Raw genomic sequence first — 23,891 nt, 5'->3', positions numbered from 1 at the left:
AAGAAAAAACAGGAAACTAAAGGTAAACAAACATAAGCTGCTATCAATAAGCACCTAATTTCTACTATTGTCTCATTCTGCCTTAGTGGATCACAGTCCCACACAGAGGAACTTACATTGTTTCCTCCTGTTATGTGAATTTTGTAATTCACTGCATACAGACGTAATGCCAGATACCCTTAGGAAGAAGCCCACGGTGTTGAATCAGTAGTGCAGGAATATGTTTGGTGGCTTCTTATCTGTCTGGAGTCTAAATTGCAAAACATTCAGCAAACTATATGTTATTAGAGATGATATGATATCCTCAGTCTGTGCGTCAAAAGAGCCTGAAAATGTAAGGAACTGATTCCTGGGGGAAGCCCATGAAAGTGGGTTTCCACACTCCGAATGGGAAGGACGAGAACACGAATACTTTCATTCGTACAGCATGAAATACCTCCATGATCCCAACCCTGTACGCACACAGCCGTTGGCACACAACCGCTGTGCAGTGGCTGTGTTCCAGACCGCCCCCCCAGCTGGTTGCAATGCTGTCTAAAAGCACCCGTCTCTTTCCATCCACAGTGGCGGCAGCCAAATCCCCAAGTGCCCGGAGCCAGCCAGGTGCCGGGGTGTAGGAGGGGGGACGGTGCTCCCCATGGGGGACTGTAAAGCAGTTCTTGGGGATGCTGCCACACTGCTTTCCTCAGCACTGGCTTTTCTTCTGTCACGCTTTCCTTGGTTTTGGCCCCCAGCGTTGTGCTAGCATGCCATGCCCACCCAGGGTATCAGAGTCCTTGTTAAACCAGCATAGATGTTTGGGGATAATTTGTCAGGGATGTGGCAGCTGGAGAACCTTGTGCTTCAGGTTTTCTTGGTTAAGAAAGACTGGGGTGCGGGAGGGGAGCAAGGCAAACATTTGCCCTTTGGCTTTTTTCTTTGGCTGGAAGGAATGATTTTATTTGAGGTGATTTTTTTTTTTTTTTAAATTAAAGCCTCTGAGAAGTAATATTGCATCTTCAAAACAAACTGCTGAACTCGACTGCTTTTACCAAACGCATGCAAAATTTTCCCCTCAGGATCCTTAGAGGCCCTGGAGTGCCTGCCTTGCAAAACCTAGGGCAGTGAACAGAGTCACTTGAGAGTGAACTCCATAGAATACCTTTAGACAGTATGCTTATGCGTATTTATAAAAATATATATACACATTTAACATACAAAATTATGTTTTGGTATGTCACTGCATACAGTAAGGAGAAAGAAAAATAATGGAGAGCCAAGATATCAAAAGAGACGCTACCCAGCTGGTAAACTCCGAAAAAGGAAAGACAAAATCCTCTAAGATGCACAGACACAATCAGTTTCTTTTTAATCTTTGGATTTATCTTGCCGCTTAATACACATGGTTATTTCTTTGTGATCATTTCAGATGCCTCAGGAACAGTACGCGCACCGGAGCACCATGCAGACCTCAGAAGGACCCCAGGTATACAAAGTGGGGATTTATGGCTGGAGGAAGAGATGCCTCTATTTCTTTGTGCTGCTCCTAATGATTTTAATCCTGGTGAACCTTGCTATGACCATCTGGATTCTGAAGGTTATGAACTTCACAATTGTAAGTAGGGGTTACCCTGAAAGTTCTGGGGAAGATGTGGGAGGGTGATGGTCTTTCCTCTGAGCATGACTTCAGATACAGCTTTGATACAGGGTATTTTAGTTGCCATGCATAGCCGTTATTGCAGGGAAGAACAAATTTACTCAATGATCCTCTTTTTCTGCTGGAGATGTCTGCGGTATTGCCAAGCTGAGGAATCAGCTCAGCGTTACAAATCATGTTCCTCCTACCTGCTATATATATACATGTATGTATGTAAACAATATACACCACCCTACCCTGATTTTCAATTATAAAGTGTTCTAAAATAATGAACTAGGTTATTTTGAACTGGGGGGTGGGAATGGGTTTGAGCCTTTCTCTTAGACTTTTTCTACTTTTCTCTGTGACTGGGAAGTCAATAAACTTGATTTGCCTTTTTCTTAGGGAAAATTTGTGTTGTTTATAATGACGTGGTTCCAGAAGCTTCACAAAGAAAAAAAATTCCAGAGTGGCTCCCTGGGTGTGGTATTTAGGTGAAGCATTTCTTTATCCTTGTTGTGCTGTGGTTGGTTCACATCAATGCTACCAGCAGCACTCTCTTGCCAGGGTTAGGTTTTCAGAAGCCCCTAGAAAAATTTTGGGCAGCTGTACTGGGAGGTAGACTGCACTGGAGCAGATGGTGCCTTCTGGGCTCAGAGCACTCTGCATCACTTGAACTCTGTTCAAACTCTTTTTGAGATCTTAAGGGTGCCTTGACCTTGGATTGCCCTTTTACAGGGGAGCTTCACCTCTCCTTTTCAAACACACTGAAAGTCAAGACATGATGAACCAGGCACACCCCACTTCCAGGGCTAGTGAGCCTTTATATGTGGTAGGTCCTAGTTTTTCAGTAGATATTCAGCCAAGCACAGTGAAAAAGAAATTGTTGGTCCCCTCTTATTCAAAGCAGTCCTTGCCAGCTTGGTCAAATGAAGTTATTTTAAGATCATTTGAGTCTTCAGGAAAAACTAAGTTTGAGGCTTTCATCCTGGATATGCTTCGTGAGGGAGCTGTAAGGCTAAATTCCCCAAGACCACTTTCAACAACTTTCTCAGACAGGCTCTGATGTGAGCAGCATGTTTGAAGTCTCCCGGCATTTCTTTCTCTGCTTGGTCTTGTGAAGCCCTGAACAGCTGTGTCCAACATTATGTCATTAATGGGCCGTGAGAAGTTGAGTAAACAATCTCTGACTTACTGTATCCAGCAGACAAAATGCTGTGTCAGGGGAACATGTAGCATTCATTTTCTCTAACCAGGATGCTGTCAAGGTGTGGAGAAGATTGCAATGCACGTGTGCTTAGGGAGCAAGCAATTGCAAAGCAGCAATCCACAAAAAGCTCCTGTGAGTGGGTAAAGAGTGAGCCAAACTGGAGCAGTTAATGCTTAACCAGATCAGTTATTTAATCTTGTGAAATTGATGCCATTTTGATACACATTTGATGACCATGTGCTGAACTGTGATCTAGATTAATGTAGTTGAAAATAAGTATTTCTGACATGATGGAAGACTTGGTCTTACAGGTCGTACAGGCAGCAGTATGGGTATCACCAGTCCAAGCACAAAGTAATACGATTTCAGATTTTCACTTTTCAGGAACTATTCTAAAGAAATATTTCTTTAGGATAACATAACTTCACTATGTCGGTCCCATGCTTTCTGCTATTTGGTAGTGGTGGTCAGTCAGCTGTCTACAAATCACTTGGGAAGCCAGGTGAACTTCTCTGCTCCTTTCTCCCTCACTGCCCTCTCCTGAGGCATTGCATTTTGCAGGCCATCTGCAGAAGGGTCATCTCTGAGTGACAGGTACAGAAACATTCCACTTCCAGCAGCTCTCTCCACCCCACTAGGATATACATAGCTTTTTTAGGGATGCACTGATCTTCAAGCTCTTGTCTGATTCTGTTTCCTTAAGTAGTCACTTGCCGTCTGATTCACTGGGGATTAGTCCAAGATAAAATACATTTGTATATGGTTTTGGTTAATTCGTATCTTCTAATGTTAGAAGAAGGGAACTGCTTTATGGATATAGGCATGGCCACACCAGTCGGGGTGTGTGTCTCAGACACAGACAATCCGAAATAGATGTAAGAACAGGGCATGTAAAATGTGATCCTTGCCCCTGTACGCACCCATTCATCTCCTGATCTCCTGCTGCTTCTGCAGCCTTGCCAGCTGCTTTGGATCCTGCTCTGCAATCCCTCCTGCACCATTCCCTGAGGCTGAGAAAACCACTTTGCTAAGTGAATTTTTAGAGGCAGACTTTTATCTCTAAACAACAAATGTAGGAAAATTCTCAAATGAGGAGATGCAAATATGGAAAAATCTTTAATTTGTTCCTGTTCTGATAAGAGGAGCTGAGAGTCCTTCTGGGGCAGGGGAATGATTCGAGTAGTCAGTAAGCAATAGCTGCTGCTTACCAGGTCTGAGTTACCGCAGTGCTTGCAGAGCAAAAAAGGGGAGGAAAGTTTGTATTCTGTTCTTGTGGAAAACGTAGTATTTCCAGTACCTTCCCACCCCTGAGCTCTCCTCCCAGAACTGAGTCTGTTCAACTCCACAGAACAGTCCTGGCACTTACCAGAATTTAATGAGAGCTCATTATAGCCAGTAAGTGCTCACAGTATTTTAATGAGCACAGCAAACCTGCGCAAGAAAACTCGGGGGTGTTTTAAATGCTGATAATGGGGAGTGGAGAAGGGAGGAGGAGATGAAGCAAAACAATCTTAGTGAAAAAAAAAAAAAAAATCACCTCGTCACACACATTGTAGCAATATCCATCCACTCCACTTCCACGTCAAGCCCTGACCTCCCTCTCTCTTCTCTCTGCATGCCCTGCTGGTTCGTGCTCCAGGAGACAACTCCTATAAAATCAAACCGTAAGCTTCCAATCTGCTGCTCTTAATAAGCAAGGCATCACTAATTTATTCTAGGTTTTGCTTTTGTCTAAATGTTCAAGATTTGAACAAATTTATGTGTGGCTATTGCTTTTTACACGGGGCTGTCAAAGCAGTGTCATGTTCATGTGAGGCCAGTTGGTCACTGGCTAGTCTGTCCTCTGGCACAGTCATTCACTTCTCATGTAATATTTGATCTTCAATTTATTTTAAATGCCTTTTTCAGGCACAGGCTGTATGAAAAACAGGCCTGGAGGGGACCTTGAATATCATCTGCCTACCCCACAGCTGATGCCCATAGCAAGGTCTGTTTATCTCGTTCATTTACATCAGGGCTGCGTGATGGGACATTTACATCTGCTGCTCTGGGACTGCAGGAAGCTCTGTGAAGGCTGCTACCTCTAAACCTTACTTTGATTTTTAAGCCAAACCACGGCCATGGAATGAATCTGGACTTAAAGCCACCAATTTGGGTTGAAACCCAAATGCACCCTGATGGTGGCCTAACCTAATTGAGGTAGAAACCACCACCCAGAACTCAGCTTTATGATGCTATATAGGTAAAGCACACTCCATTCAGATCTTGGACAAGCCTGGCAGAAGCATGTGGTTCGCACGTACTGGGTTTAGGAGAAAACACTAATGCCTGCGGGCTGTGTGTGTGACTCAGCTGCTCAGTGTGCAGGCCCAGCGCAGGCTTGGGCTGTATCCTGCTGACATGCCTGCGTGGTCGAGGGCTCAACCTCGAGCTGTGGAGGGCTCAATCTCGAGCTGCACAGAGCTCAGCTGAGGCTGGCACAGCCCCTGCAAGTGTTCATATGTGCTAATCTAATTCCAAGGCTGGAACCAGTGCTCTTAACAACCTTCCTCTTTGTGGTCCACCTGCATTAGCATCCAGTGATGTAGCTCTTTAGTGGTAGGATTGCCTTTTTGTGTTCTGTGCCTACAATGGGCTGGGAATCTCTATTTCAGCTATTACTAGTGAGCTTAAACCATTTTTTAAAAGCTTCCTTTTGTATTAGTTTCTGAATATTACAACAAATGATGTACTTGCATAAACGCAGCAAACCAATATCCTTATTTTAAACAGTACAAGGCTCAGAAGGTTCAGATAATGGGTAATGACAGTATATTGACCTCTTTCCACAAGGGCAGCATGCAATGCTTCGTATTTTACACAGTGTTAGGAGTCCAAAGCGTTATCCATTATTAGCCGTTTATAGTCTGTTAGGCAGCGGGAAGACCTCTAAACAGGAGAGATGAAATCTGTGTCCTGTTGTGGTTGCATTTAAATGGCAAACGCACGTCTACTTGTCTGCCCATCAAACCACTGAGGACTCTTTGCTTTTCCTTTGCCCTTCCCTGGTGTTTGTACCCATAGCTGTCTGTTTGTATGTTTTGGATTGTATGCTCTTTTGGACAGAAGATGTTTGCGTGTGGCACTCTGTAGTCCTATATATTGGCAGATTCTACTAGGCTGTAAAAAATATTAAATAGAAAAATAATATTTTTCCCCTTATCAGCTTGCAAGGCTTGAAATTCCTGGAGAACTGTCTTCTAAGAATCATCCAAAGTGAAGGCTCCAGAATAGTCTTTGTAAGGAAAATATTCTGCAACTTTAGTATTTAGGAGGGCCTTCATGAGCCAAACTTAACACCTTCCTCCAAACTAGGAGAGCATGTGCTGCTTCCAGGTCTGTGCAAATCCATGCAGACTGCTTGTGCCATCTGTGCATGCACCCTCGAGGAAGTGCAGTGTAGGAATGGGCAGGCAATGACGCGCCTCATTCCACCTTCCTTCGGATGCAGAGAGAGAGGCACCTTCCCCTCCTGGCCTGGTCAGGCTGAGGTTGGGGTGCTGCCTAACCACAGGACATGCAAACTCTGTGGTCTCCTTCCAGAACCACACAAGGATTTTTGAAGGCTGGCATCCTTTAGCATAAGGTTCAGCCATATTTTATTATTTTAATTGAACAGGAACAAATGACTGCAATTGTTAAGAATTTTCCCTTTTTGCTGCAGGCTGCATTCACAGTTGAAGAGGTATGTTTTAACATCGTTGAATGAAATGTTAGCAATTTACAGAGACAAAATGCTGCTGTAGGTAGGTGGCACAAATGCTAAATATCATTATTATCTTGCTTTCTTTATTAAAAGGTGATAAGAAAAATGAGCTTTGAAAATTTGGTTATGAACAGTTATTTCCAATACAATTACTCCCTCTTGTGTGTAAACTACCTGCCACATTTTAATTACAGGAAAACAGTAGGGTAACAACACAGCAGTAAAGATGGATTACAGTTAGGAAAGCTCGTTGCCGTAACAGGCAGGACTCTTTTATTAATGATTTAAAGGAACAGACTTTGTTCTCAATTTTTTTTAAATTAAAAATTGCCTCAGAAGAAAATGACTGTGCAGTTTATATTTCCTTTTCATGATTTCTCTGGGGTCTCTTTAGGTGCAATGGGAAGGAAATCTGACCTGCTTTTCAGCTTCTACTTTGTAGTGCAACTGTAATCAGTCAGCTAAAATTGTTTAGAGTTAGTATTAATATTACTATATCCTTATTGAGGAAAGAGTGAAGTTACTTTTTTTTCTCTCTCTCCATCGCACACACACGCATACAAAATTGTGCACTTTTCCATCCTAATTCGTGTTGCTCTTTTTATAAAAAATGTAATTGTTTTGAGACTGCCTGCGTGACCCAAGAGCTTTGTGCGTTTCCCTTCTTTCCTCATTCACATGGACTGCATCTTCTGATACAAAGATGTTAATCTTGTAGTGGTCTGACAACACCAGCAATACTGTGAGTGACTGTACTGTTAAGTGAAGAAGTTTCTACAGGTGAAGTCTTTACCCTCCAGAATTCAGTAGGAACTTGGCATTGACATTGGTGGATCAAGCCCTTTACCGTAATGCTTTTTATTTGCAGATTTTTTACAATAAATTCTAATTTCCTTCCTCCTGGATTGAGCGAAAAATGGGCTTTCGTTTTCTTTTACTCTTTTTAGAGACTTGAATTTAATTCCTAGAGAGTTTCTGTTTCTGTATGAAAAGCAATTAGGATTACTGTTTTTAAAGATAACATATAATACTTTTTTTGCCTTTGCTCCTTTGGGGTTTAGAATAATATAGTCAGTTTTAATAGGATATTACATGATGTTGTTATAAGTTTGACCCCTTCATTGCTGAGTCCTCCAGAATGTCAAGCATTTGGTACTGATTATTTGCTGACTTGTAGTGCATCAGTTTCTTCTAGTGCTACACCTATGAAAACTCAGTCTCTGATAATATTTCATTTTTATTATCCTAATACCACATATTTTCAGCCAGCATAAGCACATAAGGCTTTCATCTTCCTTGTTACCAAGAAGTGATGAAAGGACCCCATAATTTTACCTCATTGTCTGTACTCTCTGCAGAACCATTGAGTTTTTCAGAGCCCTGCCACAGCATTGGATATGCTTACAGATATGTCATGGGAGCAAAAGAAATTGTGAAAAAGTAAGTGTTCCACTAGTACCACTAAACCAAGCTGGATATGCTGCGCTGGAATCGCTTAGGTTATTCTTTGGTTTTATTCTTTGACTATTGTATGAGGCAGTCTGTGGTGTACAGAGTGTTATGATGGCAGATGGCCCTTTTCCCTCAAATATTTTGGGCTGAAGCTTCCTCCCTACTGTGGAAGAAGCTGCTGCATAAGCTCTGTACTTGCTACTCATCAGGAGTGAGAGATGTTATAATGTCCTCATACCAGAAAAAAACTTTTGTTCGTGCTATTTTCCTACTGGACACCAGAGAATTTAGCCCTGATGCCCAGATACCCCAGGACCCAGCATCTCTTTGTTAATACTACTTCTGATTTGAAGGAAGCTGTTGGAAACTCAACAACACCCCTCTGCTCATACTTGCAGTTCAGTGCATGCATACAGGCAAACCATCATCTGGCAGATTTGCTGTATGGACAATGCTGTCAAGCCTCAATAAGCAGTCTCCTGCGTATCTCCACAGCAGGAAAATACATCACTGCATTAAAAATTCATTGTGGCTTTGTTTGGTCCCTCTAAGAACAGAGAGATAAAAATAGATGGAGAAGGGAAGAGAGTGGCAGGGATTTGGGTGGTTTGCAACGTGAGGTCGAGCATTTGGTCTCTGCTGTAATGCTTCATTTCCAGGCATTTCTGCCTGTGAATGGAGAGAGTCCTGTCTGCTGGTGCCCCATGTCCCTGCTGTGTTGCAGGGAGTGCGATGGGAAGCTTTCTCAGAGCGGGAGGAGCTGCTTCACAGTACAATAGCAGGAGGACCTGGCAAACAGTGAGGAGGGCATGGGTGGGCTGTGCGGGGAGGAGTGAGTCATAAACTCTTGATCCCAGATCCCCTCATTCTGCCATCTCACTCTGGAGGGGATTGTTCTCACCTTCTCTTTCATCTGAAGAAATAAGATACTTCACATTAGCATTCGTCTCAGTGCCAACAAAAGATCTTCAGACTAGCAGTTCTGAAGCAGAGAGAGATTTGTCTCTTAGAGAACATGTAAAAGGTATTATTATAAATGTGCAAAAGAACAAAACCAAGCTCACTGCTAAAATGTCGATAATCAGTTACTCCTCTGAATAGCTTACAATCTGATCCCTCCCCATGTTCTCACAGTACAGTAGGAGAAATGATTTAATTTGGGAATGCACACAGAAATGACATGGCTCAGCTTGCATAAGTTTTCCATTGTTTCTTCTCTTGTTCCGTGTGCTTTTTTCCTTCTAAGCTTCCTGACATCCTTCCTGAACTCTCTGCACTGCAGAGAGCAATGACCTTCTCAGCTTTGAAAACCTAGCAGCCATTGCTATATACAAAAATATGATTCTTCTGAAGCACCTCTTCTGCGCAGTTGCCTTAAGGCTGACATGCTGCTTGGAGTAGCCTCCATGCCTCCTTCAGCTTATCCTGGAACTGCAAAGCCATCAGCTTTTCAGAAAGCTGCTTCTTAAAATGTTTCTTGGCATTTTGTCCTGAAACCCTGCTGTTTGCATCTTGGGTTGTAGCATAATTGACAGATTATAGAGTGGACATTGGAAGGGTTGTCAAGAATTGGAACAGGCTGCCCAGGGAAGTGGTTGAGTCACCACCCCTGGAGGTATTTAAAAGACCTATAGATGTGGCACTTAGGGACATGGTGTAGTGGTGGACCTGGCAGTGCTGAGTTAATGGTTCAACTGGATGATTTTAAAGGTCTTTTCCAACCTAAACGATTCTATGATTCTGTGATTCTATAATCCATGGAAACGGGACAGAAGTGTCTCTCTCACACTGAAGTGACTGTGCAAAGCACAAAGTACTTAGCAGCAGAAACCTTCACTTTTTTTGGGTGAAGCCCCAGCTTGCAGGCAAACCACTGCCTGCTCGCTATGATAAGCTTGTGTTTGACTAAACAAAAGGAGTAAGAAAAAACTAGCATAGTCTCTCCAGTTGTATGCATTTACCTTATTTACCTTCTGTAATTGTCAGAACCTGCTCTAAAGACTGACAGTTTTGGGGACAGAATTACAGACCTGTTGTTGTGTGGAGTCTGTCTTTCCCCTCCTCTCCTGCAGACACTGTATTATCTCTTCTCCACTTACACGCTACCATACCTGATTTGATAAATTTTTAAAGTGCTTGTTTCCATTTCATGTGCCTGTTCTTCCAGAGCTCTGCTATGGAGATGAGCTTGAATATATAGTTTGAATTCATCATAGCTTGCATTTTAGTTCTGGTCATTTCCACTTCAATTACATCTTCCCCATTACCCAGCCTGCCTTCATTGCCATGGTCAACAGTAAGATGGACTGAGGTAGTTATTTGTATTGAGGCCTGAGTTTCTATGGGACTACACTCCAGTGCACTTGCATGAAGGACAACCTGTTAACACTGAAATGATGTGGTTGCAGACAGATATATAGAAGAGGAAGAGATTTACACAGGTAATTCAGCCTTGACCTCTTGAGTTCTCATTACTTCAGGTCCACCCAGCACTCCTGCCCATTTCTTTCCTTTTTAAATGAGATCCAGTAACCAATAGTGAAATTATGGCAATCTGCTATATGAAATTTGTGATTATTTGCATTTAATTAAAGGCTTCTCTTTAGAAAATGAAGGGTGGCTTAACCTCAGAGAAGCCTCTACATCTCTGGTAATTGCTTCTAATTGAAGTCTTCAGAATTTCCACCCCACCACAGGAAAAAGGAAAAAAAACAAACCTGAAAAGTTCACTCCCACACATGGGGTCCCTGAAAATTATTTTATCTTCATGCAATTAAGGTGACTGAGGATCCTCATAAATGATTCTTCAGTGTGGGTTAACCAGCTAAAATTAAAGTTTAATTACTCGAAAATCTGGTTTTTGATGTGCTTATGAGAAGTCCAAGGGCACAGTCCATCCTCCCAAACTGGCTGTGCTGTGTGACGATGTCCCCTGCAGATGGGCACAGGGCGTGCAGGTGCACATGTCTTGCCTAAATCCTCCTGGTGGTTTGATTTCCATCACAGGTTTCTGGTTTTTTACAGTTCTTGTTGACTTCCAATGGTATTTTGGTTATTCTAAAAAAACATTACAAGCCTTTTGGTTTAGTGTGTCATGTGAAGCACAGGAGAAGGGCTCTGCCAGCTCAAGGTATGTGTGGCTGAGCAGCAGTACTGCCTCTGGTGTTGGGAGCATCTCAGACATCTGCCTCCTCCTCCACCTGTACAGGGCTCCAAGGCCACAGCCTTCATCTTTGTTGTGGCAAGAAGTGGTTCTTTCTCATGACAAACTGCTTATAGTTTGGCAGGTGGTGTTGACATAGGAATATGGGCTTGGGCGACCTCTTCTAGGATGCTTGCCAGTGCCTTGCCAGGTAATCCTGGTGCATGGAGGGTGCCTCTAAAGCAGGCATGACATTTTGTAAACCACCCGTCTGTGGCGTGGGTGTTGGGAACCAGTCCTGCTCCTCTTGCTGAAATGCTGTGGTGTCTGTTGGGCACAGAGGGCTGAGCTGTGGCCGGAGGGGCCTGATGGGAGTCTGTGGGTGCTGTGATGGGGAGAAGCACAGCACCTCTCATTAAAGCCACCACCTTGGGCTCAAGCGTGTGGCACTTCAATTACATGTTCTGCCTAATTACGACTCTCAGTGTTTCCGTGCCGCTTCTGGCAGCACAGTCACTCTGATCGCACCCTTTGGCTCTATTAAAATCCCTCCTCATATTATGAATCTGAAAACAGGCATGACAAAAATAAAAGTGTATGTGTTGTAACAGCAGACATGGCCGTTTTCTACTGTTTATTCTCTCTACTGAAGATACCGATGTTGAAAAACATAAGAGCGTTCTGCTTTACTGTGTTCTTGCATTGTTCATTAAAGCCTTGTATTGCACGTCAGCAGGAACGTGCATCTGATTTCTGCTTTTTATTACTCTGAAGGTTCTCCTTAAAGTATATTGAAACATATAAAATGTCTAGATGGACTGAAATCTTTCAGTGACCTCTTGGAGGGCTACAGGTCAGAAATGGAAATGTTACTGTTTGTCAGCAGTAGATTTGTCTTTTTTTTTTTTTTGTAGTTGCACCTTGTCAAGGTTTGAGTCTGGGCCAGCCACTAACAAATGACAGATGCTCTCTACTAACCCCTCTCCTCTCCCAAAAGCGAAAAGGAGAGAGAACAAGGGAGAGAGACTTTATGGTTTGGAAAAGAAAACTAAAACAGCTTTAATGAAACAATAACAATAAAAGAAAAGGTAATAATAAGAATAAGGAAATAATGAAATATATACAATATGTACAAAATCAATACCGAACCCAACTCCCCTCACCCTGATGACAATACGTCACCACTACACCCCAGGGCTGGCACTGAGGCAGTCCCAGGCTGGACTTGGCAGCAGACAGGGACGGGATGCAGGAGCTGGACTTAGGCACTGGATTCAGGGATGCACGGATTGGGATTGACGACAGAACAGACAGAGTCCTCCTCAGGTGTTGGCCAGCGAAGAAGAGAGAGAGACCCTCGTGATCTCTCAGCTTTATACTGAACATGACGTCTATGGGATGGAACACTCTGTGGGTCAGGTTTGGGTCACCTGTCCAGTTCACTCCTCCCTGCAGGGGCAACCTTTTTCGTGCTTGTGACCCTTTTCACTCCCGGCACCCCAACATGCAGTACAAGATTCAGCAGTGATCTTGGTCACTACAAGAACAAGTATAAGCAAGGGCCTCTCTGCATCCCATTCCTTGGTACGAACTATAAACATCAGGCCTTGTCACTGCTGGGAGCAGCCGCTGTCTGGAAAAACATGCTGCTGTTTCAGAAAGTGCAGTTAGTTAGAGGAGACTTAACTGAAAAGTTAAAGCACTAAACCAGAACTAGTTCCAGTTTAGTCCAAACCAGGACACACCTACAGTTAAATACATGAAAACATATGTGACCTGCCTCTTTATTTCTTACCAAGCAAATATGCTTGCCAAGGTGCACCTCTTCATTTTAGAGGAAAAAAAAAAGAAGTGCTTTAGTTCTGTATGCAGAGCTCTGAAATACTTGTATTTTGTGTAGGTGCAAGTCATATAGATGTGTGTAGGTGCTGATTTTGATTCAGATTATTTAGTAGGGTGGTATTGTTTCTGACAACAAATATTTAATCTTTCAAAACAAGATATTAAAGAATTTTGTTCTAGGAAACTAGGAAATCAAATACCTTTTATAATCTTTATTTCCTCTGCATGCTACAAAGGGGTTTCCTGCTAATTACATATTTATGGACATAAAATATTTCTGAATCAAGCACTTATTTAGAATCATAGTCATAGAACAGTTTCAGTTGGAAGAGACCTTCAAGTTCCTCGAGTCCAACCTTTGTATTTACGGAGAGGTGTCATCAACAGAGACCAATAGACGGTTTGCAGCAAAGCCTTGAACCTTGTGATTGAGCAGCTGTTGGCTGGGTTATGAGGAGATTGGGTGGATCCCAGGAATTCTGCTGTGGTTTTACAGAAAACTGCATTATCTAGAAGGGAGAACAATTCAGTTCACCAGCAGATATAGATTATAAGGCAAATTTCATCTTTATTTGAAGTTACATGTCAAGACATACTGACCAGAGATATTTGTCTTTGTTAGTATTATAAAGGATTCAGTTCTTGTACGTTGCCCAAGAAAAACCCGGTATGTTAGAAGGCACATGTGTTTTATTCCTTTCTTCTTCCCAGTGGAGCTACTTTTAATGTCATTACACCTTTCTTCTAATAGGAAGCTTTTTTGTAGAACAGTTTGCCTTGTCTGTCCTTATTTCTTTGAGCTAAGAATGAGGAGCTTTTACATATTCAGGGTTAAAACAACAGTTCTCTGTATGGGGAGACTGAGGCCAGTAAAGACCCCAGTGCCACCACTGTGCTTGTGATTCCGGGAGCCCTGTGATGCAGCGGGAGCCGAGACATCCTGTACCCCTTCACCCACAGGAGCAGCACCATGGTCGTATGTCCCATCCTCCCATGTACCAGCCAGAGCAACTCACTGTGACTCATAACGAATTTGCACTCACCAAAATGGCATTAAGAGATTCCCCTCCAGGAGCAGTCTGGATGAGGGAATGGCTTCCCACTCTGGGGGAAAAATCTGTGTTGCAGGTGGTGTCAGAGCCTGGGGCAGGGAAGACAGTTAATTCCATTTTGCCTGTAGAGTATGCTAAATAAACAGAGAGTAGACAGTTGTTTGATGCATGACTCTGTTCTCCTCTTGCAGGGATGTAAAGCCATGGCATCGCTTCGGGGTTACATGGGTGTAAGAAGAACAGGCTGGAGAGAATATCTTCAGAAGGAAGGCTGCAAAGGGAAGGGTTTTAAACCTTGAAATATAGGCAATATTTAGGCAATTGGAAAGATGAATGTGTCCTGGTTTTGGGGAGTCTTTTGGGGTCCCTCTCCCCCCCATAGGGAACAAAAGAGACTGTTGCTTTGGGTTGATAATAATCTATAGGGTGACACATTAAATGGATTTCACTCACCTCTTAAGTTTCTCAGTTTAAAACAAATACATAGATGCTGTGAGAATTTATGCAGTACAAAACACAGACAAGGACCCAAGAGAGCTCTGTGAACTGAAATAGCTGGAACAACTACAAATCTGTGCTCCGAAGTCTTACAGAAGCAGGCTCCCAGCTTTGGAAACATGGCTCAGAAACCTGGATATGGGGGACAATTATACATGAACCCCAGTAAATGAGATTACAATAATCTACTAGACATACTAATTTCTTTCTTTTCTTTTCCTCATTTCATGTCTTAAAATTAATCCAACCAATGAGAAATATGAAGTTAAATGGCTAAATTCACTGCTTAGTCACAATTGTGACTGATGTTGATATTGGATGAGCTGGCTGAAATGCCAATATGGATTGATAATGAGATTCATGGTGGGGAAATGACCGCTATTTATGCAAAATGTTTTCTGTAACAGCACCAGGAAGGGAATACACTGGTGCAATCTGTGTTCTTGGTTTTGTTTTAAAGGTCTCTAATGAGCCATGTATGCAATGCATTTCACCCTGGGAAATCCCAGTGAAATCTGTCACTTGGATTTCATTTCTTGTGGTGCTATATTTAGAGCAGAAAGCATCTCCCAGCGTGATTCCTTCTGGCTTATAGCAGCCCTGTGAATTGTCTTAGTAATATACACTAATCAGTTACCAAAGCTGCCAGCCCCCTGTGAAAATCCTTTAAAACCATAAAATGTGGAAGCAGAGCAGTTGCCTGTACTTTCAGGCCCGTCACGCTGCAGTAGCCAGTCGTCGTGTCTGTGCTGTGGGGATGAGGGATGGATGACCACGATGGACGTTGTGTGGTCTTTGTTACTGTGGCCTGTTGTTTGCTCACTATTTTTCTGCACCTCCTTTTTTTATCCTATGGATAAGGAGTCTGATCAGAGGTGTCTCCATTCAGTTTTAATGAGTAAATTAATTTTTAAAAATTTGCAGTCAATGGTAGTCTCAGAGTGTTCACAGTCCCTTCCTCTCTGTTCCTCTGTGTTCACTAGTAAAAGTAACAGACAGCCTGATGTATTTATTTTTAATAAGTTCCCATCTTTCTAGTTCCATTAAAAATCATTCACGGCCATGCCAAGTCAGGCATTCAACATCATCTTGTTACAATCAGAGGAATGAACCTTCCTTTTCAATACAGTATTTTTCCTCTGCTGATGCCTGCTAGCCCAGCTGTACACAGATTTCTGCAGCTGAAGTGCCAGGATCGTCCATGCCTTGTGTTAAAGAAAAGTGGTGGCATGGGTGTTTTTAAATTATGGGGAGAGGAGAGAGTCAGTATTTAAAGTGTAATGTGACAATATGGCATTTTTATATTCTGGTATATTGAGATGTATTTCAGGTATTTCATACCGTTTCTGTACTTGTCTGTACAGGAAAAAAGGTCTTTAAAAATTAAGAGCAATGAAATCACTACAGCTCAGTAGAAATTACATTCAAAGTCTACTAAACTAAGCAGAGAACATGTCCATCCTAGCAGCTTTTTGTTATCTTTCCCAGTTCTTTGATAGGGATGTAATTTTCTGTAATCACTCAGAAAGATGGCTGGATATTTTTTCTATTAAATTCTGAAGGACTTAAACCTTTTCTGGCTTACCTTTGCTATTTTTCATGTTTATATACAACAGTATAAAGCATCAGCATTTTTATATGTTTCCCGTATAAAAATGAGCCATGCTTATAGAGGCTGTCAGACTTTCTATTCCACAGAATAACTGGAGCATCACTGTAAGTTGACACCAGCCTAAAAATCACATATAGATGCTGAAATGTCTTATTTTATGGCCCTGTTGCTATTTAATAGCTAAGCTGTGCCCTTTCCTTAATTTACTGTTGCTATCCAGAAGTACATTAGTGTTGGGGGCTGCTGCTGCAGGGGTCCCAGGGTAGCTCTGCTGCTTTCATGGGTGCCCTGAAGTCAGCAAAGCTGCGTGTTGGCTAAGGAACTCGCCAAGCTGTGATAATTAACTAATGAGTTAGAAATAGTAAGGAGACCAACTGTACAGTGCTTTAACCTTCTTTCAGCAGGTTTCTCTTACCAGAGATTGGAATATAAAATGATTACTTTTTTGCTCTCTTGTCTGTATTTAGCCTCAGGAGGTTTCTGATAGATTTTGGCTATTAAAGACAGCAGTAAATGCCTAGCTGGAAGCTATCTGGCATTCATAACCTTAAGCTATGTAGGAAATCAGAAAAGCTGAATGGATTTTTTTTTTTCCCCTTTTTTTTTTTTTTTTTTTTTTTTTTTTTTAAGAGAAGAGCAGAAGGCGCTGTCTGCCTTTCAGGTGAATTCCACTCAGGTTGATAAATTATGTCTGAACTGAACGAAAATGTTCCTAATGGCCCTAGTCAAAAGGCCTATTACGGGATGTCTAACTCACTTAAATTCCTTTCTGCTTTAAATTGTTAATGATTAAGTATTTTAGGGCTAAAGTGTTACACACTTAAAGGGCACTTTGCCTTAAGGTTAACCAAACTTACAAATGAGCACCTCAACTGAGGTATACAGATGTGCTCAAGTGACCTTCTTCTGGTGGTGAGATCAGGATATTGTCTCTCCAGGTGGGTGATTTTGTGGGGGTATTTACAGGACACCAGGAAGGTTTATGGAAAATGAAGCAGAGGAACATTTTGCAGCAGAGAGAAACAGGAGCTTTGGCTTGCCCTTGTGGTTTTTACATCACAGTTTTGATATTGCAGAGAGAAAGTTTCTTTATCTTCCATTACAACAGTTGGAGAAGTAAACCATACAGTGACATAAAGGGCATTTTCCCAAGTGAACAGCTGGAAAGTTGTAAGCCACCAGTCCTGCACTGACTTACGCAGTTACTTGCTTTTAAGCATGGTTTTGCAGCAATGAAAATGATAAATCTGTCTAGTGGTCACCAAGATTTGGACTCCTGTCCAGTTCTGTGCTGCCACCTGCCTGGCTGCTGACCAGTGGGCAATGTCACAGGCTTATCTGTAAGGGTGTGGAAATATGTAGTAGATATCTGTTCAGTATCATCAGCTATAGGAACTTCACAGTTTCTTAGATTTTTAATGTCTCCTGACAGCGAATCACAGAAAATTCCAACTCACTTCGCATAGTACTGGCACTTGCAGGACCTGTGCACTCACAGCAGCCTGCTTATGTGGATATTAATGCCTGCAGGTCCAGTTTTGCTTTCATTAGGCTCAGGGATGAGTTTATGGAACTTGAGGTTTGCCTTTAATCCTTTTACATAGTGTAATCAGTATGCTGATTCAGCGATTACACACACTGTCTTCTGCTCAAAAGCAAAATCAGATGTGACCTTAAGATCCAGTATCTGTGATCAGACTCACACACATCCCCCTTCAGACAGGGCATTGATTCAGGGCCAGCAAGCAGCACACACACAAGCAGATACTAAGCAGAAATACCAGAACTGGCCCCATTAAAAAATGTATATTCATGCCTGATGTATGCACATAGAAGTGGGTAAGTTTGCAGAGAAAGCAGAAAAAACATGTTTTCAAAAATACCTACATTGCTCCTTGTGGTGTACAGACAGGTTCCAGACATCTAGGACCATGATACTGCCCTCTTCCGTCATTTTTATTGCAGAATAAAGAATGTATTCTTTCATTTATTTCAAAATACCCATTTTCCTTTGTTTTTTTCCCATCTTGATGATGTTTCCCACTGGGGATTTTAAGCAAACGTTGTTCCCAGCTTGTTTGGGATGCTGTCAATGTGAATTCCTGGCCCAGTGCACTGCAAACGTCTGGCTCCTTCAGCATATTTCCATTCCCCACGGCGTTGCATCCCCTTGGATATCTGATGAGTCAGCAGGTCTTTAATTGCTGTTCCTCTTAGCTGGGAGTACTCTCGTTCAATATGTTAAATATTTGATTGCCCCAGCTTTCCAGATACAGCAGGGCACACTTTGGGATGTATAAACTCCCGACACAAAACCTGTTATCCCTCCAGACGGCAAGCGTGGGAGCTCAGCCCGTGGCTGTGTCTGGGAAGTGTTGCCTGGAGGCCGTGGAGACTGTGGGGAGCCGTGCAGGCCAGGTGGCTCAGGCTGCTGGGAGGCAATTTTGGATGGAGGCAGCCATGCTCAGGAAGGCTTGCTGCAGGAGGGTCTGCAAGTCGCCTGGGAGGCCCCTGTGTGGCCGGGAGGTGAGTGTGGCCGTGCTCTGCTCTCGGCTGCTCCCAGCACTCCTTTTTGCTCTTTTTTTGGAGCAACAATGTAGACGTACCCACTGGGATACTTCTGTGCTTGGTGGATTGCGGAGTGTGCCTTCAAGGACTCAGTGTGATAGGATATTAGAGCAAATATAATTATCCTCTTGTAACTTTCCTGGATATTATGCATGTATTGCATACGCAGTGAGCTGAAGTAAGGGCACTTGCTATAGCACTTCCCAAGTATTTTAACTGAATGTGTTGTACAGGGAGAGTCTCTTGTGTCTTGCATAAGAAAGCCTGGCTTCCAGGTGAGGCTTTTATTGGCACCGCCACTGGGCAGAGTTGGGTCTTCAGCCTTGCGCGTGGCTCCTTGAGAGGAGAAAGCCAGTTGGGCATTCACAAACATGCAATACCTGCTCACAGAGTGCTGGGACTTGCTGACTGTAAATGCCTCCTTTCTTTGGGGAGGCATCTCTCCACATGATGCTGTGTAGGAGTGTGCAGACTCTCACATCATGGCAAAGCATCAACAGCCCCGAGGATTGTCAGCAATGTAGGTTTGAGGCAGTAGCTGCAATGCAGTCTGTGGAGGAGAATATCCCAAACATAACTCTCTGCATCAACCTCTGGGCTTCATATTCCTCTGAAGTCTCACTGCCTCTGTGTTTCTAGTGGAGCATGGAGTAGTATTAGGAGCCATATATAGAGGAATACCGAGAAATGCGAAGGGCAGTGCGCACTTAGCACACACATTCAGTCACTTTGCTTGTGGGTGGCACTGGAGAGAAGAAAGAGCTTTATTAGTCTTATTAGCCTGGTCCTAATGTAGGAGAAGATGCTGCAATGGAAACGCTCATCAGTGGCACGAAAAAAATCACAGAAGTTTTCCTCCCACTGAGTCAAAGAGAAGCAATCTCACTCCCACTGAAAGGGTGAAATAAATGCAGCTGCTATTAGAGCAGAGCAGTCAACACCAGAACTATCATTTTGTAGAACAGACCTCTTAAATCGACCTTTAGATTAAGAAAAATAGGTGCAGAACAAAATTCTGTCCTGAAGCAAACTTGGCAGTACTGCAGCAGTGAGACGGAGGAGCCCTATGAATAGATAAGTGGCGTTTTCCCACATTATTCAAAGTGTCCACTTGCTGAACAAGTGGAGCAGAAAGTTCTCAGTGGATGAGGAATGGGGAAAGAACAGTCCACCCGCGTGGAGCCTTGACTTCTACCAGGCCATTAATATCAAGGATGTTTATGACCTTCCAGTCAAGCAAGGGAGAATAACTCATCAGCAGTCAGGTTCAATCCAGCTAATGTTTCCAAGATTAAATGCTTACTTGCAGACTGGATCCAATTGCCAATTTTATGGTGAACCCTTTCTGTCGTTATAATTTCCAGTGTTAGGGCTGCTGCAGGTTTCAAGCTCCCTAGCACAAGTTATGGTGCTACATGCGAAGAGAAAGCTATCAAGATATGTGAGAGAGCTTGAAATCTTCCTTTGCTCTGAACAATGCAGACAATTCCTGCTACGATGCTTTGTGAAAGCCATCCTTGGTTTCAGTAACTGGATTCACCAGATGCCCTCAAGTTGCCCTTGTGTCCCTTCAGCCACATAGAGCTCTGCAGGAGCTCAAAGCCCGTGAGCCTGCCTGGACTATGTGACATGACTGGTGGGGCAGCTGATTAGTGAAGAAGACCCTACTGGCCTTCAGGGACCAGGTTGGCCGTTGTTGCCGCATGGCACTGCAAGGCTTTATTTTTTGAAGTAGATCACTGACACGTTTGGCCAGTATCTTCATTAGTGGAAACCAGTTGACGGTCCAGTCCTGTCCAAGGTAATTGAGCATACAGGGAAAGCTTAGCAACTGCCAGCTATAAGCACAGGCCAAAGCTACAGGCTTTTACAGCAGTAATACACACTGTGTTCTAGATTGGAAAATCAGGGAAAGAGTTTGCCACTGTACGCAAACATCTCAGCTCTCAAGAGCAGATTTGTAAGGGAAGTGGACGTCCAGTCACCTACTCAGTGCCCATGTCGGGGAAGATTTCCATAGAGCCAGTTTACTTGTCTCCTGTTGATAAAAATAATTGGAATTATTGGACCTTCAAAGCCATGGAGAAAGTAATGGATGACCAGCTGCACTTCAAATGAAAAAGTAATCTGTGGAATAATTACTGCCAACCTGAGCCCAGCTGTGAAATATTAATGAGTCGCTTGATCAATCTATACGGAGCTCTCAATCATCCTCCTAGAGAGCAGCACAAACCCAGCAAATGGCTCAGGATTTGTAGTCAGCCAAATTATTGATGGGGGCAGCATAAGAAGTTCTAATGAAGTATTTGCTATAAGCAAGTAAGTTATTGGGTCCTAATGGAAAACTTTTTCTTAATATTTCCAAGTTTGGAGATGATCTGTCTTTCACCTCTCCAAGCACCCACCATCTTGCAGTGGACAAGCAGTGGCAGCCTTGTGCTCTGCAGATCTGTGCTCAGCGCTGCTGTAAAACTCGGCAGCATGTGACAGTCTCAGAGAAAAAAAAATTGAACAGAGGGCATTCTATATTTAACACTAACCCATGTTCCTTAGAAGATGTTTGAACAGAATGTATAGAGCTTGGAAAGACTGACAAGAAGTGAGCTGCCACCCTGATCCAGCAAAGGACTGCACTTCAGGCGTGTGAACAGTCCTGTTTGCTTCAGAGAGACTTTGCATAAGCTTAAGCGCTTTGTGAGATTGAAGTCTACTGAGTAGGAGTTCATAAATAAAAAGAGAAAGCTCTGCACTAGATTTCTCTTCCTGAGCCCTTGAACTTAAGGGAAGTTCCACTTCAAAACAGGGAGTCAACCAGGGAACGGATACAGGTTACTTTGATTAGAAATGCTGTAAAGTTTTGATTGTGCCATGAGATATGGGCCTCATGCCGCATTTGTTAATGGGAACCATCGTTTCTTTGGTGTCTCTTCTCTGTCTACCTCCTCCTGGTCCCAGCAAATCTGTGCATCTCGGTCTCCATCCTCCCACATTGCCTAGATGTGGGAACAGGACAGTGCCAAACTTTGGAGAAAAGTCTGGTTTGTCTCTGAAAGGGATTTCAACTTTGTGATCGGTGTCTGCCTTCACTATGTGTTGCAGAAGAGGAGACAAATCTGAGCATGAAACGGGGTCTGCAGGTAATCTAGTGGGTGTGAGGGAAAATTCTTCCTGATTTTGTGTGAAGATAAGTAGCGAATGAAGAAAGTGGACCAAAACCATGACATGATCTCCTTTGTTTCTGTCTGCCTTACAGAGTCAGAGAGAAAATGTCCCCTACATAACATGCAGGACTGTGACTGATTTGGCTTTGTGGGCACAGACAGTTCTTTCTTTGGACAGTGCCAGAGTACGATGTACATCCATAGTAAATAAACACTGAGCAGAGAGACACAAGAAGGTATCAAAACTTGTCCATTTCCTGAAGATGGGTGTGGGGAAGTGTTTCTGTAATCAATCTGTTTTGATGTGTAATTGCAAGGAGGAGGGTAGTTCCTTAGTGTCTTTTGAATTGCTAAGAGAGAGATCTAGGATCCTTCAGAAAATAATTCAGGGCATCTAAGTTATGCTTCTGCATGGAATGGCACTTGGAGGAATGTCTCTAGCCACCTAATTTAAGCACATAAGTTAGGTCCTAATTTTAGTTAGTGTGAATACTCCCAATGCATCACCTTCAGAAACTTCTTTTTAAAGCTAGGAAATTCCAGGCTCAAAACTGATTCTTTTCACTGCAAATGTTGAGGGATTTGGATCTCCATAGTCACCCTCTACAGCTTTGAATGTGGATTTTTGGCTCCCTGAGAAGCAAGTGGCCCAGCCATCGCACTAGGTAGTGCTGGGGTTCCCCTTCTCCCTGCATCTCTACAGCTGGCCTTCAGTGTAACCTCACATCATTTCCCTGGACCTTTTTTCTACTTCCTAAGCCCTTGTGAATTGCTACTATGACATTTTTGGAAGGGACAGCTTTTGTATAATAAGGTGCATTATTATTATGTTTATGTTTGTGTTTATTTTGTTTATCTATATACATCATCGCAAACTAGGCTCAGATTTCAATATTAACCAGTAGACTCCAACCTCATTAGTCCATTTGGTTGAATAGGGAGCAAGTAGTACAATGCAGGCAACTTTGCTGTTCTGGGCAACGTGGGCTAGAGCAGCAGACTTCCAGTGTCTGCAGGCAATGTCAGAAAGCCTGTTGAGCCACATGTTTGAGATGACTGCTCTAGGTATTATTGCATTATAAATAGCAGCTAATAATAGTAGCATAACAGCAAGGTTCTCAGCTGATGTAAATTGGAAACTGTAATTCCATAGAAGTTAATGGAGCTCAACTGATTTACACTAGTCGGCTGCCTGGCCCCTAGCAAATGATTCTAAACCTGATAAAATTAAATGAGATTCAAAGCTCCCTCATATAAGGGAATATTAAACCCTATCTCTGCTGTCAGACTTTTGCACGGCTGTCAGGCTTTGTAGCTGGGGCTTTAAGATTCTGTTTTAAGTTCTTGATTTTATTATTTGATTTTTTTTTCACTTCTCTATCTTTCATTTTGTTTAGTTAGTTAAATCTTTACTTCCCCAAAAGAAGAATTAGAAAAATCACCCGTTTTGTTGGATCGTTAGGTGCCATTTGTTAGTATTCATAAGTTGTTGGCAGAGATCTTAAAGCCATTGAGATTTGTGCCCTTTAATTTTAGTTCAAAATGCAAATAGACATTGAAAACATCTGTTCAGCATCCGTGTTGGAGAGGTCTGCAGCCTCTGTGTTTTTCCCTTGTTCTCAGTAAAGTATTTAATATGACTGCCTCCAGACTATGTATTTTTAAAAAGCAGGTCTTCACACCTGGTAAAGGTAAAAACTGAGTGCTGAATTAGTCTATAAGCTCTCTTTGCTGTTGCCCAGCTTGGATGTATTACAGGCTGTGGGCTGATGTGTAGCGTGGATCAACAAGGTGACTGGTCCTAGGGAGGGTTACACAGTGGTCAGAAGCGACGAGCAGGTGTAGGAGAGGTTCATCCTTTGAAGATTTCTTGCTTGTCTCTCATCTACTGGCATAAATGCACAGATCGTTGTTACTTCTCTCAGTTCTGTTGCAAAGATCCAAACTTGCTTAAACACTTTTAATAGCAGGTTTTAGAAATCTAGACTGGTTTG

The 23,891-nt window shown here is 42.8% G+C and overlaps 1 protein-coding gene across 1 annotated transcript in view; it reads left to right on the top strand.

Annotated features, from left to right (window-relative positions):
- The first annotated feature begins 1,408 nt into the window (after window positions 1-1,408).
- SGCD (sarcoglycan delta) overlaps window positions 1,409-23,891 on the top strand; it is a 131,308-nt gene continuing 108,825 nt past the window's right edge. The window contains exon 1 of the mRNA XM_086470940.1: window positions 1,409-1,594. Within this exon, the coding sequence (XP_086327066.1) occupies window positions 1,409-1,594 (186 nt within the window). The remainder of the gene's footprint in view (window positions 1,595-23,891) is intronic.

The sequence above is a fragment of the Leptosomus discolor genome, chromosome 10, assembly GCF_034619465.1.
Source record: "Leptosomus discolor isolate bLepDis1 chromosome 10, bLepDis1.hap2, whole genome shotgun sequence".
Taxonomy (NCBI): domain Eukaryota; kingdom Metazoa; phylum Chordata; class Aves; order Leptosomiformes; family Leptosomidae; genus Leptosomus; species Leptosomus discolor.
This window is presented reverse-complemented; position numbering and strand designations above follow the sequence as displayed.